We start from the raw sequence: 14,381 nt of genomic DNA, 5'->3' as shown, positions 1-14,381 counted from the left end.
AAAGAGAAAACAGTGTGCCTGAAACCAACACACTGTAAATTAACTATACTTCAATATAGTATAGTTTTTAAAGAAAGAGAGAGAAAACATAAATCACCCATAATCCCACCACCCAGAGACAACCACATTTTGGAGTATTTTATTATTACTTAATGCACCTGCACATATACACACACACACATATGTATACATTTTTAACAAAAATAGGATCCTATGCCATTTGTACATATTTATTTAATTTTAATTATAAAAGCAATAAAATCACATTACAGAAAACTCAAGAAAAAAGGAGAAATTACCCACAATCCTTTACCACTTAATATAAAACCTTAATATTTTAATATATTTCCTTCCCATTTTTTTCAATTTACAGCCATACTTTTAACACCAGTGAGATTGCACTGATTATGCACTTTTAAAATTATGAAGATTTTCAAGTTATGGGAGAAAATAATATAATCTTATGGCAGAAAAAATTTTAAAAATATCATGCATAATCCCACCACTCAATTATAATCACTGCTAACAATTTGGTATTTTGTTTTTGTTTCTAGTTTTTTTTTCCTTTAGATACTTTTTGGGGGGCCTTGCCCTGTAGTGTGTGGGATCTTAGTTCCCAGACCAGGGATCAAACCTATGTCTCCCTGCATTGGAAGCACAGAATCTTAACCACTGGACCTCCAGGGAAGTACTCATTTTGGTATATTTTCTTCCAATATTTTTTCTACACACAAATAATTTTAATAATAGTAGAAGCACACTGCTTATGCAGTCCATTAACTATAAACTTATATTTAATTATAAGAATAATATAAACATATTGCAGAACAGAGAAAAGAGGGGGGAAAATACCTCAGAATCCTACCACCCCACTGACACTGTTGGTTTGTTTTTCTGACCATTGCTTCATTGCCCATATTTATACATGGTTGGAAACATAGTGAGTATTTAATTTTCTGCTCTTCATGCCCTTTGCAACTTGGCATCATATTTATGCAACTTTGTACCCAGTGTTTTTTTATTTAATATTTTTGTGAACATTTTCCCATGAATAAAAGTTTTTGAAATCAGGATTTTTTTTTTTTTTAGTGTTAAGGTACTGAAGGATGCTTTCTCACCATGGACATTTAAATTGCTTTCCATTTTTCATTATTACAAACAATTCTGCTCAAAACATTCTTGAACACAGACTTTTGCTTTCTGGGGAGTTCCCTGGTTGCCTAGTGGTTAGGATTCCAGGCTTTCACTGCTGTGGCCCAGGTTCCATCCCTGGTCAGGGAACTGAGATCGTGCAAGCTACATGGTAACATGTGCTTTTTAACTTTTCTACACACTTATTGAATATATGTTCCTAGAGACCACTCTATGCATACAGACTGTCCTGTAAAAAGTCATCATCTTTTATTGGTCCTCAATTTACTCCTGTCATAAGGCTCAGATAGCCCTTGGTTCTGGAAAATGGGATTCTGAAGACAAATCTGCATTTTCCTCTTCTTCCTTGCCTGTGTTCATAGACCTCCTTCATCCCCTCACAGCCTGGTTTTTAAATTAATCAGTCATCAAGTATTATTGGACCTGAAGTATGTAAACTGAGGCAGGACTAGGAGACCTGAAGTATGTAAGCTGTGGCAGGACAAGGAGGCAAAAGGAAAAGAATCAGAAGGTACAGCATTTGTGGACAACTTACTACATAGCAGGCATCAACTTAAGCTTTTCCATTGATCCTTGCAACAAGCCCTCATGCTGCTGCTGCTGCTGCTAAGTCACTTCAGTCGTCTCCGACTGTGCAACCCCATAGACGGCAGCCCACCAGGCTCCCCCGTCCCTGAGATTCTCCAGGCAAGAACACTGGAGTGGGTTGCCATTTCCTTCTCCAATGCATGAAAGTGAAAAGTGAAAGTGAAGTTGCTCAGTCGTGTCTGACTCTTCATGACCCCATGGACTGCAGCCTACCAGGCTCCTCCATCCATGGGATTTTCCAGGCAAGAGTACTGGAGTGGGGTGCCATTGCCTTCTCTGAGCCGTCATAGTTGCTACCATTATAATCCCCATTTAACAGATGAGGAAAACTGAGGCCTAAAGAATGAAGCTTGTAAAGTAATTAGCCTCCAACTAATAAAAATAAATGGAAAAATTAAAAAAATTAAAAATTAAAAAAAAAAGAATGAAGCTATTGGGCTTCATTACAGAGTTACTAAATAGCAGAGCAGGGATTTAAACCCAGGTGGACTGGCCCCTGAACCTGTACTCTTGACCACATTTTAGATGTCCCTTTACCTTGCCAAACAGCAAGGTGCAAGGGTGAAGGTGAGGATTCTGCAGTTAGCTTAACCTGGATTCAAATGCCTGGCCTCCTAGCTGTGTGAACTTGGGCAAATCTCTGGGACTCCTTCTCACCTTTGGTAAACCCTACCTCACAGGGCGTGGGAATTAAATGAGATAATGGATGGGAACAGGCCAGGTCCGATGCTGGCGCACAGAAAGTTCTTGCTGGGTGATTATCCCTGTCCTCTCCTCCGCATGCGAGCTCGCAGTCTAGTTGCCAAGTTGAAGATAAGAGTTCAGCGGAGAGCTCTGAGCTCGGCTGTAGACGACTGGGAAGTCAGTGATCCAGGGCATATTTGCAGAGAAATGCAAATGTCTCCTTTGCTCTCTCCCGGCCTCTGCAACTAACCTCCCCTTCCATCTACCCCCCCAAAGGAAAGGGGTGGCTTTTGTGCTCCAAAGCTGAGTGCTCGAAACCCTTCTCTATCCTGCTCCCCAGGAGGTAGACAGCGGAGATGATAGGAAGTCACCAGTGGGGAGACCCTTTCTGGCATGTGGGCATAGAGAAAAGTGGCGGAGGGCGCTCCTTTTTCTGCCCTTCAATGGTCCGGATGGGGGAGGGGGCTGGCTGTTGAGCAACTGCTCCGGAGACACTCCAGAAGCCGAGATGAACATATGCCTCTTTCTAACAATTGACCTGGGAGCCATCCAATAGATGGAGGGCGGATCCAGAACCTCCCGGATCCGGAGCCTGCCGCGGAGACACTGCCGCGGTTTCCAGACTCGCTCCCGAGCAGGAACTGAGGTGAAGGGTAGGTCAGAGGTCCAAATTAGCAAAACACAATTCAAAAGCCCGGGGCCACTTACGTCAGGCAAATACCAAGATAGCTTGAGGGTGTATTTCACAAGCAAACTTCATAGGGTTTTAGGGTCCCGACAGATGCCGCCTTTTATCAGAAGGAAGCTGGGCGCGACCTAAGATCTTCGTGCAACGCGAGAAAGCGAGAAGATGGTGTGTGGGATGCGGTTGTTACTGGGGTTTGAGTTGACTCAGGGTGAGGGGAAGGGAGACAGGCAAGGTAGCTTTGGGGGCTAGGGAATGAGTTTACCTGGCGTCCAGAGCACTCGCCCCAGCTTCCTCCAGGCGCCAAAGAAGGGCCTTGATCTGTCCCTCTGTTTGCTCCCCATCTTTACGTCAGTAAGCCGGTCAGTCCATCAACAAACAGAACTTTGTTCAAAGAGCAAATGCAGGGTACTTTGGGGTACTAAAGAAAAAAAGAATAAGAAAGAAAAGGAAAGGAAAAGACCTTTAGGTCTTCAAATCCAATTAAGAAGACAGAACACACACACAGTGAAAACGACTTCATGACATTCCCTCCCCCCTTTTTTCTTAACATCAGGACTTTTAAAAAGGAGCATGTTTTATAAACACTGTAAATGGAGTAGTTGTTGCTGAAAGGGGCCAAAAAAGCTGGGGGTGTGGGGGGGTTCGGTTAGAAGGGTAATAATCCTGGTAGCCTTCCTGTAAGAGGCAAGAGAAGCACGAACTAAAATGAAGGAGAAGACTGGAACCTCTTAAACGAAAAGATTTGTAAGATAACATCCCAACCCAAGAAAAATGTGCTCCTAATAGAAAATGTTGTTCTTTTTACTTGGGAATGATTATATAATGATCATAAAGTAACCTGGCATACTGGGAAGGCAAGAGGAATCCCTGCTAGCCCCCAGGCAAGCTCTTCCTACTTTGTGATCTATCTGTTCTGGGCCTTTTGGCTGTGCCTTGTGAGCTGTACCTGGCCCCACAATCCTTGACCCATCACCACGAAGCAACCTGCCAGCCTCCTTCAGCCTACAGGAGAGAATCCCTTGAAACTGATCCCAGCTCAGATCTTCGAGGAAAATAAATCACTGCTGCCGGCCAGCTTCCATGAAGCCCTGTCTGGAATCTGGCGACTTTAAGGGGAAAGGGACCCCTCAGCCTCAGCCCTTCAACCAGGGAGATGGTGCAGCCCAAAGCAGGCAGACAGGCTCCTAGAAAGCCCTGCACAAAACCCAAATTGTGCCCCTTGGGCCCCGTCCCGTGTGTGTCCCCTTCCCCCGGGTCATTTCCTGAGCCCATAACTCTCCTTTCAAACCCCCTGAAGCCCGCTCTGACCACCCTCTAGATATAGGTCAGAAAACAGATACTAACAGCTCTCCCTCGCCTCAGCGAAATTACTAAGTGGAATTTATTGGGCAAGTCCATGCAGGGCGGTGGGGAGAGATTGTGCCCGGGGCCCGGGCCCCTTCCTGCTTTAGAAACGCAGGCGTCGGCCGGGGGCTCGGGGCTCGGGGCGACCACGCCTGGGCCCGCCAGCTGCACCCCGGGAGCCGTGACCGGTCCCCGGCGCCGGCGGACCCACGGGGCCGCTCGGACTCCGTTCCCCAGCCGGCCCTTCGCTTTCACACGATCCGCTGTGACTGCACCAGCTCGAGCGCCTTTAAAGGGCCACACACGCCAGCCGCCGCTATAAAATGGTCCCAGCGGCAAAGCTGCAGAAGGGGCACCGCTGAGCTGCCGAGAGGAGGCTCGCTCCGCCCGGCTGTCCGCCCACAGACAGCCGGCGAGGGATAGTTTCTGGCGAGGGGGATAAAAGGGCTGAAGAAGGCGCAGCACCCGCTCTGGCCCTTGGGTGAGTATCCAGTTCAGATTTTGCCACCAACTCGCCCACGAGCCAGGACATGTGCTAATAATGCCCTGAGCCGGTTATAAAGACGTGGAAATTGGGGGGAGAGAGAAAAGGGGGGGAAAGGGTCTGTCCTTCCTGGGATTCCTAGCCGAGGCCAGCCTGCTGCCTTGTGCGTGTGCGTCAGGGCTCTCCGGGCAGCAATGGGGGCTTGAGAGCCGGTTCCCTCGCGCCGGGAAGGGAGCGCGGTGGCCGCCACCGCCCCGGAGTCAGGCGCCGAAGCTGCGGGCGGGCAGGCGGGCGGGCACGGGCGCTGGCTGGGCTGCTTGGCGCGGCACGGTGCGGTGCGGCGGCGGCGCGGCGCGGCGCGGCGCGGCGGTGCGGGCTTTTCCCAGGCGCCCCGGGGTCGGGTGGCACTGAGCGCGACCGGCTCGCGGCTGTGGTGGCTGCGTGCGAGCTAGGGGCCGGGGGCTCCGCCGCTGCGCCCGCGGCTCACCGGGCTCCGCGCTTCCCTCTCTCCAGGGCAGGCGGCTTCGCGGAGGTAAGCCGGGCCGCCCGGCAGGGCGCTGGGCTGGGCGGCGGGGCCGGGGACTCCAGCTGAGGGGGCGAGGGGAGCGAGCGGGGGCCGGGCTGGCAGTGGGGCTCTGGGGGACTTATTTTCTGTTTGGAAGCTGCTCTGCTGGGAGCGGAGGGGCCGCCACCCGCCCGCCCTCCAGCCAGCGTGCCGGTTCGCTCGCCAGCGCGCCCGTCTGCCGGCCAGCCGGGCCGAGCGCCCGCTTCTCCCCGGGAGACAGCAGCACCTTTTCTCCCCGCGCCCGCGCTTTCTCCAGCTTGGCTTCCACCGACTTTGCTAATCGCCCGGACCGCATCTGGACGCTCCGGCTCTAGGGCTGCACAGAGCTCAGGTTTCCTTCAGGGCTGAAGGCGAGAGGGGCTTTTCGGGCCGAGTTCAGCGGAATTGGGGGATGGAAGTTAGCAAATTCGGGCAACTTGCCTTTTCTGCCCAGTCGACCTATGCTCTCCCCCACACTCACGCCCCCACACTCACACGCCTCCACACGCACACGCCCCCACACGCACACACCCCTCTGCCTATAAATGCCAGTGGCTGGGCTGGGCCGCTTACGGAGTCCCAGCCTCAGCGAGCTCAGGACTTGGAGGAAGACAGATCTGGCTGCGAATCCCGGCTCGCCACTTTCTAGCGCTGTGACCTTGGGCAAGTTACCGAACCTCTCTCACTCTTCTCGTAGCTGCGTGATAGCACTGACCACAGGCGACTTGGCTCGGGGGTAGGCTCAGCCCGCGGCCGCGTCGGGTGCTCAGCCGGCGCTCCTGTGTTGGGGAGGCGCGGGAGCGGCGGCAGCCCGCACCGCCGGAGTGCATCCCCGCGCGCGGCAGCACTGCGGGGCCCCAAACTCGCCACCGAGGCCGAGACCCCGCCTGTGCATCCCGTCTCCACTATCCGTTCCTGATACGGCACTCGCGGGAACTGACGCTCGGGGCCCTGGTGGCCCGGGTGCTCGCGCCCCACAGTGCAGGGATGCTCCCGGCCGCCCTCAGCTCCCGCGGCTCCACCTGGGATGTGGCGAGGAGGGCGGCCAAGCTGTCCGCAAACAACGGGCCTTTAGTTTTCAGGTGGTGAAATTGACTAGCCTGGTTAGATCGCATCCAAATCAAGTCGCAGTAGTTTGGATTTTTAAATTTCTCCTGAGTGAGAAAACAGCAATCGAGATGGAGCCATCCGGTTGGTGCCATTTTAACTTTTGGTCCCCCAACAGGTCAAAGGCGCGGCCCCCTCTACCTGCCTCTCGCCCTATCTCTTCTTCCTCTCCCTTTCCCATCCCCATCTAGGCGGGAGGGGGCTTCTGGCCCACGGGAAACTCTGTGACGAAGAGCGGGCGGCGGGACCGGGAACTGGTGGCCGGGGCCAGCGAGGCACCGGCGGGCGAGGAGGCACTTGTTGCTCTGGGTTGCCCAGCCGCCTCTCGCAGCCGTTTCGCAGTGGTCAGCTCGCGGCTTGGAGAGTGAGCTGGGACGTTTCCTCACTGCCAAGTTTTGTCTTCGAATGGGCTGGGTGGCTGAGGGGAGATCGAAAGCCGGGGAAGCAAGGGTAAGGATTCCGATCGAAATGCGGTTGCCTCTTCAAACGGATTCAACAATACTTACTGAGCACCTACCGAGCATAGACCCAGGTCTCGAGGGTCAGGGCTGGTGGAGGGGAAGGTGGCGATGAGAGGCGATAGATCTGAATGGAAACAGCGTCCTGCCTAAGGGAGTGCAACAGCCTGAAGGGGGAGACGTGGTAAAATGGTCTTCCCCAGGAACGTACTTTTTTTTTCTCATTCTCTCTCAGTTTTTCTTCTTTATCCCCCCACCCCCCTTTCTGTTTCCTTTTGTTTTTGCTGCTGTGGTTGTTTTTTTTTTTTTTTTCCCTCTTATGTATGGTTCAGGTAACGGGTAGCATAAAGAAAGAAGAAAAGCTGGATAGAAACAAGAAAAGACGGACAGCCACCCCCGACCCAGACATTTTTCTTAGGACATGAAAATTGCTTGATACTGAAGGTGCAGGGCTCTTGAAGACGACATGAATTAGATTCCTTGTCTTGTGGTCACTGGCTTGAAATATTTTCGGGTTGCCTCACAGAAGAAACAGGGCTCCAACCAAGCAGTGGTGATGGGCCCAGCAACTGATTGTTTTCTCATGTTTCTCCCCCTTCTTCCTTTTTCTATTTTTCTTGCCTCCCTCCCCTACCAGTAAGTGGTACAAAGATGAGAGAGGTAGTAAGTGGCCACTTTCTAGAAGTGTCTGAGCAGATTCTTAATGACCACCAAGGGGAGGGAAGTGTCACAGAGAACTCTAGCCTTGTTGGAAAGATTAGAGACTCTTTAAGATCCTGAAGATTCTTTGGGCCAAGAGGTATTTATAAATGTAAAATTTTACATCTCTAATTCATCATGAAGGCTAGAATATATGGGGCTTTTTTAAAAAAGCTTCTTGGAAAATAACAAGAGTTTTTAGATTTTTTTTTAAATATTTTCTGGTTTGGGGAGATTCTTTTCCCTTTATCATCCCCTTATCTTATTCCTTTGGCATTTGACCTAGGGGATAATTTCCTCAGAAGCCATTTGAATCATTCTAGGTATGATATCTTGGCCAGTGGTCACATGAGGCATGTGGGCACAGGAGTGCTAGATCCTACTCCCAGAGCCACTGCCACCTGAAAGGAAATCCATGGAACCTCTGTGCTTCAGTTTCCCTGTGGGAAGAATTATATCCACCTGCCACTACAAATGAGTGTGGCTGGGCTCAGAGCAAGTGTCCTGGGAAAGCCAAGTGCCACCAGGGCTGTCTTGGAGGGGACTTGCAGTGTGGAGGAACTTGAGACATCCTTAGCTGCTCTCTGGCTGCTTCAGAACCCCCAGACTACCGTGATCAGCCCGGTTCTCTCACACAAAACCATGCCTAAGGCAGAACTTTGGACCTCATGATATTTGCTTTGGGGACCTATTCTTTCTCTGGGTGGTAGCTGCCAGCTTTTTAGTCGTCCTCACCCTGACTTCTTCCCACTTTCTCCCTCTCTCTCTCTTTCAACGGAGATCACAGCTCTCTGGCCTGAGTGCCAGTGGCCAGTTGAGACAGTGTGCTACATACTCAGGGACATTGTTGTCCTTGGAATCAGAAAGAGTGCCCCCTGCACTGGTGGCACTGACATCACTTGCATGAGAAACAGTAAAGTGTGTCCTCTCTTGGCGATGTGGGTAACTGGCTATCCGGGCAGCACCTGGCCAAATCAAGCACCTTTCCCACCTCAGGCAAAAGTTCCAGCAGAGATCCTCTGCTCAGGTAGTTTCTGGTCTTAGCTCTAACCCATCACCATCCTTGCCTTGTAGCTGTGTGGAATGGCCCAGCTTCAGGCTTTGCTAGTACTTTCTTGGTCAATAAAGCCTTTGCCCTTATTACCACTTCTCCTTCACATACAGCACAACAGCTCCAGTTGGCAGCATCACCTCCCACCAATTTATCCAACTTCTGCCAAGACTCTGAAATGCCAACTATGTCGAGGCCTGCACTTGATGTCAAGGGTGGCACCTCACCTGTGAAGGAGGTAACTTTTGCCATTTTACAGATGGAGGCACTGGAGTGGGAAAGATGATGTGGTCTGGGGCCATGTGGTAGGCCCTCCTGGCTGTGGTGTCTGGTGTCCTTTAGTAGACTGGAGACAGCAGAGCTTTCTCGGGGGAGAATGAAAATGGCTTCTTCCAAAATATGGTCACTTGGAACCCACTAGGGGTATTGAAAGATGGCAGAGAGAGAAGCAGAATCACTCCATTGTCTCAATGGATTAAAGCCAGACTGAGAAGAAGGGAGAAATGAGACCCCTTTTGTAGAATGGTGAGCTGAAGGTAGAGTCGAGAGAAGAAGATGAAAGCAGTGAACTCCTTTAGGATGGTGGGTGTCCAGCATGAAGACTTAGACCTGAACACAGTGCTTGGAGCCACAGTGGCAAAAGAATACTTGAGCCCAACTTGAACTAGGAAAGGAGCCTACCTTTCTAGGAGGCCTGCTTGCTACCTCCCCACCACTAGCCCCCGATGAAACACTTTTGAGGCCTGATGAATGGTGAGGAACAAAATGTAGAGCAGGGGTACTATGCTGTGCCTTTCTCTGTCTTCTAGAATGCCAACCCAGAGGTGAACTCTCTGGCCTACTCTAACCTGGGGGTGAAAGATCGCAAAGCGGTGGCCATCCTGCACTACCCTGGGGTAGCCTCGAATGGAACCAAGGCCAGTGGGGCTCCCACTAGTTCCTCGGGATCTCCATCTCCAATAAGTTCTCCTACTGCCACCCCTCCCACTAAACCCCCACCCTTCAACCTGCACCCCGCCCCTCACCTGCTGGCCAGTATGCAGCTGCAGAAACTAAATAGCCAGTACCATGGGATGGCCGCTGCCACTCCGGGCCAACCTGGAGAGGCAGAGCCCCTGCCAAACTGGGGCTTCGGGGCTCAGGCGGGAGGGGCGGGATCACTCTCTCCTTCTGCTGGTGCCCAGAGCCCTGCCATCATCGATTCAGACCCTGTGGATGAAGAGGTGCTGATGTCACTGGTGGTGGAACTGGGACTGGACCGGGCCAATGAGCTTCCGGAGCTGTGGCTGGGGCAGAATGAGTTTGACTTCACGGCAGACTTTCCATCTGGCAGCTGATGCCAATTGTTCCTAAAGATGGAGGAATAAAGCCACCAATTCTGTTGTAAATAAAAATAAAAGTTACTTACAAAGAGACGGGCCTACTGGAGGTGTTCTTCATTGAGGTCTAAATGGGTGTGGCATGGTCCAATGTTCTTTTAACAATTATGAGACCCACGATGAGGTTGTCAGTGGATATTTGGGAGGGTGGGTGGATGGGAGGAAAGGGAAAGACTGGGAGGCTGGGGGTGTGGTGGGGGATGCTACTCACTGAATTCCTACTTCAGGAGCCCAAGTACCTAGTCTTAGTGCCCTAAGACCACAGGAACACTGTCCTATTCAAGGTTGATGACAGGGGCTGGTTGGGAGCATTCTTGGAAAAAAGACTGACCCAGACCCTTCTACAGCCTCCTCACCTTGTACATCCAAGTCTAAAAGTTTGCCCTAGTCACATGGCACATGCTTCACCAACTCAAGAGCCACCCCCACTCACTCTCTAACCCCCATCCAGTTGATGCATTAAGGTCACTCCTTTGCCTTTTTGCCCAAGGCAGTAGGTATGACCCAAGAAGGAGCATATGACCTGGGAGCTCAGATTTCTGTTGAAAGTTGCAAAAGCTACAGACCATTAAACTGAGATTCTAGATGACTTGAAGTCCCTCAGACAGTTGCACAACTCCCTCTTCCATGCCTGGGACACTCTGAGCAGGTCTAAATGTCCCCTAATTCTCGCCTCCCTGGCCCCACACTGTATGGGGACAGCTTGTTACTGTGGGCTGGCTTCACCATCTTAGAGACACAGATCAGGGCTGGGCTCAATAAGGTCAACCTTTGAGGATATATCTGTTGCCCTTAGGTTAACTGCTGAGGAGGCAGTGGCTTTAGAAGAATTCTAAGTGACAAAACTGGAGCATTGAACTGGATCCCAGCCTTGAGCTGCGGGGGAGGGGAGGGCGGGCTGTGGCGCTGGTGTGCAATCCAGCCCTGTCCTCATATTGACACAATACAAGAGTCTAGAGACTCCTCTACTCACATTTCAGCCTCCCGGAGACATTCTTCCATGGACATTGTGAAAATTAATCAACTTTTTAGGACTAGCATGGGGCCCATCCCTTAGCAAGTGCTTTTGAAGGAGCCCACCAAGAGAAGCAAGGCATTGGATTCAGCATTCCCTGAGCATCTGCTCTGGGTCAGGCACTCTACTAAGTACTAGGAGCATAAGTTAAAGTTAGTACCTTTGAAGGGGTCCCCCATCTAGCTGAAGAAAGGCATCAAGAAATTACATAAAGCAGTATTTCCTATAACACAGGGGAGCGCCCTATTCGATCCCAGAACAGGAAACAGCTTCATCTGCCTGGGAAGTCTGGGGAAGGCTTCCTAGTATTGAACTAGTTCATTTGTTTGTTTTTATATCTCACAAGTAATAAATACATGATCCAATCTCTTTGTGAAAAGTAGAAACTCTATAGATAAGGCCAAAATACCCTTTGACCAGCTCTCTCCCTCAATCCTGTTTGCCTCTTGCCCTCCACAGAGGTAGCAACTGCTTATCTGTTTGTGGTGTATCCTCGATGGCCTTGCTCTATGTCTTTACACAGAGACTTTACCCACAGAAAAACTTGGGTTTAAAAACAAGGCCAGAGTCAACCAAGGAAAAAAATGAGTGAGGGGAAAAGCTGTTATGTAAGTGCATGTTTATGAAAGGGGCTGCACATGCTACAAAACAAGAGTCCAGCAAGCAGGGTCACAGGGCCAGAGCAGGTGTGTGAGCAGGCAGGGCTCAAAGGACCTTCTAGGCCAAGCTGGGAGTGTAACTTTCCCCTTGGTACCACCATCCCTGTGGTTTGTTGAGTCTCTCTGGAAATTTGTAAGAAAGCAAAGACTTAACCAACTTTGATTTTTAGAATGATCCCGCTGAAGGTAGATGGCTGGATTCATTTAAGGCTGTGAACAGGGAAACATGGGGTCCTAGGAGTCAGGGTAGGGGGCAGGATGAGGGTGTGGGGTGGTAATTGTTTATTGCTGGAGAAGGGGCATGATGGAATGTGTGTGTGTGTGCACTAAGTAGCTTCAATCATGTCCAATTCTTTGCAACCCTATCGACCATATCCCACCAGGCTCCTCTGTCCATGGGGGTGGGGGAGGGGACATCAAAGAGTACAGTCGGGGGAGGGCAGGGAAGACTCTGCCGCTGCCCTGCCATTTCTTGTTGAGGCCTCTCACAACAAGACCAGGCACATTCATCTCTCTCTCCAGGAGATTCCAGAGCCAACACCAGGTCTCACCCTGGGCCATGCCCTGGGGGCTAGAAAACGAGCTCCCAGATGCACACAGGTAAAGCAATATTGCCTACCCACAAGGAGCTTGTAGCCTGGGAGCAGATGGGGATGTGTAAGCAAGAGTGCCTCCTAGAGTCCAGGAGATGAGCTGCTCCCTGGGGACAAATAAGGGCGATTCTGTTCCTATTCTCAATGAACTCACAGTCCAGTGGCAGAGGCGGGCATGGCCTCAAAGGGTGAACTGTATTTCCATAAGGCATCAATTCTGGTAGGGGAGTAAGGGGAGGGCATGGCCTCCAGGCACAAGGAACAATTAGTTCAGTTCAGTTCAGTTGCTCAGTCATGTCCGACTCTTTGCAACCCCATGGACTGCAGCACGCCAGGCTTCCCTGTCCATCACCAACTCCCAGAGCTTACTCAAACTCATGTCCATTGAGTTGGTGATGCCATCCAACCATCTCATCCTCTGTTGTCCCCTTCTCCTCCCACCTTCAATCTTTCCCAGCATCAGGGTCTTTTCCAATGAGTCAGTTCTTTGCATCAGGTGACCAAAGTATTGGAGTTTCAATATTCAGGACTGATTTCCTTTAGGATGGACTGGTTGGATCTCCTTGCTGTCCAAGGGACTCTCAAAAGTCTTCTCCAACACCATAGTTCAAAAGCATCAATTCTTCAGCACTCAGCTTTCTTTATAGTCCAACTTTCACATCCATATATGACTACTGGAAAAGCCATAGCTTTGAGAGATGAACGTTTGTTGGCAAATAATGTCTCTGCTTTTTAATATGTTGTCTAGGTTGGCCATAACTTTTCTTCCAAGGAGCAAGCATCTTTTAATTTCATGGCTGTAGTCACCATCTGCAGTGATTTTGGAGCCCCCAAAAATAAAGTCTGTCACTGTTTCCATTGTTTCCCCATCTATTTGCCATGAAGTGATGGGACCAGATGCCATGATCTTAGTTTTCTGAATGCTGAGTTTTAAGCCAACTTTTTCACTCTCCTCTTTCACTTTCATCAAGAGGCTCTTTAGTTCTTTTTTGCTTTCTGCCATAAGTGTGGTGTCATCTGCATATCTGAGGTTATTGATATTTCTCCCAGCAATCTTGTTTCCAGCTTGTGCTTCATCCAGTCCTGCATTTCTCATGATGTACTCTGCAAATAAGTTAAATAAACAGAGTGACAATATACAGCCTTGACATACTCCTTTCCCAATTTGAAACCAGTCTGTTGTTCCATGTCCAGTTCTAACTGTTGCTTTTTAACCTGCATACGGATTTCTCAAGGGACAATTAGAGCTCAGATTAAAAGATAAAATCAGAACATGGTGTAAACCAGAACCAAATGTTAGGAAGCCCATGGCCTTTTCAGTAAAGTTCATCAGCTTGACTTCCTTGAAGGGCAGAGGACCGAGAGAAGGTAAGTTGGAATCAGACCTTGTAGTCATTTCTACTTTATTCCACAGGTGAGGGAAATATCATTCTACAAACATGGACTGAGCACCTACTGTGTACCAGGCACACACAAAACATTGGGGAATAGGCAATGAGCTCATTGCCCTTGCTTGAAGTTTAGCAAGGAGATCAACAACAGTCAAATAATTTTGCAGATCATTAAAACCACGAATTATGAGAAGTGACACAAGAAAAGGTATAGGTGCTATGAAAGAGTATAATGAGAGACTTAATTTCTTTTTTAAAATTTTTATTGAAGTATAATTGACTTATAATCTGTTAATTTCAGTTGTACAGCAAAGAATACTTCAGATTCTTTTCCCCTATAAAGTTATTACAATATACTGAGTAGAATTTCTGTGCCATATTGTAGGTTTTTGTTGGTTATCCATTTTACACATAGTAGTGTGTATATGTTAATCCCAAACTCCTAATTTATGGCATCTGGTCCCATCACCTCATGGGAAATAGATGGGGAGACAGTGGAAACAGTGTCAGACTTTATTTTTGGGGGCTCCAAAATCACTGCAGAT

General features: G+C 49.7%; 1 protein-coding gene across 5 annotated transcripts; it reads left to right on the top strand.

Annotated features, from left to right (window-relative positions):
* The first annotated feature begins 4,740 nt into the window (after positions 1-4,740).
* Positions 4,741-10,214, top strand: CITED1 (Cbp/p300 interacting transactivator with Glu/Asp rich carboxy-terminal domain 1). 5 transcript variants are annotated; one of them, XM_020871678.2, is made up of 4 exons: positions 5,048-5,109; positions 5,454-5,472; positions 8,913-9,037; positions 9,609-10,214. In XM_020871678.2, exons 3-4 carry the CDS (start codon positions 8,978-8,980, stop codon positions 10,134-10,136), a joined length of 588 nt encoding a protein of 195 aa, XP_020727337.2. In that variant the 5' UTR covers positions 5,048-5,109; positions 5,454-5,472; positions 8,913-8,977; the 3' UTR covers positions 10,137-10,214. The 5 variants fall into 5 exon arrangements, with proteins under 5 accessions (XP_020727335.2, XP_020727336.2, XP_020727337.2 ...); XM_020871676.2 differs by lacking the exons at positions 5,048-5,109; positions 5,454-5,472 and adding an exon at positions 4,741-4,937; XM_020871677.2 differs by having other exon boundaries at positions 5,011-5,472.
* Positions 10,215-14,381: the final 4,167 nt, after the last annotated feature.

Source organism: Odocoileus virginianus, unplaced genomic scaffold (genome assembly GCF_023699985.2).
Source record: "Odocoileus virginianus isolate 20LAN1187 ecotype Illinois unplaced genomic scaffold, Ovbor_1.2 Unplaced_Contig_28, whole genome shotgun sequence".
In the NCBI taxonomy this organism is placed as follows: Eukaryota; Metazoa; Chordata; class Mammalia; order Artiodactyla; family Cervidae; genus Odocoileus; species Odocoileus virginianus.
This window is presented reverse-complemented; position numbering and strand designations above follow the sequence as displayed.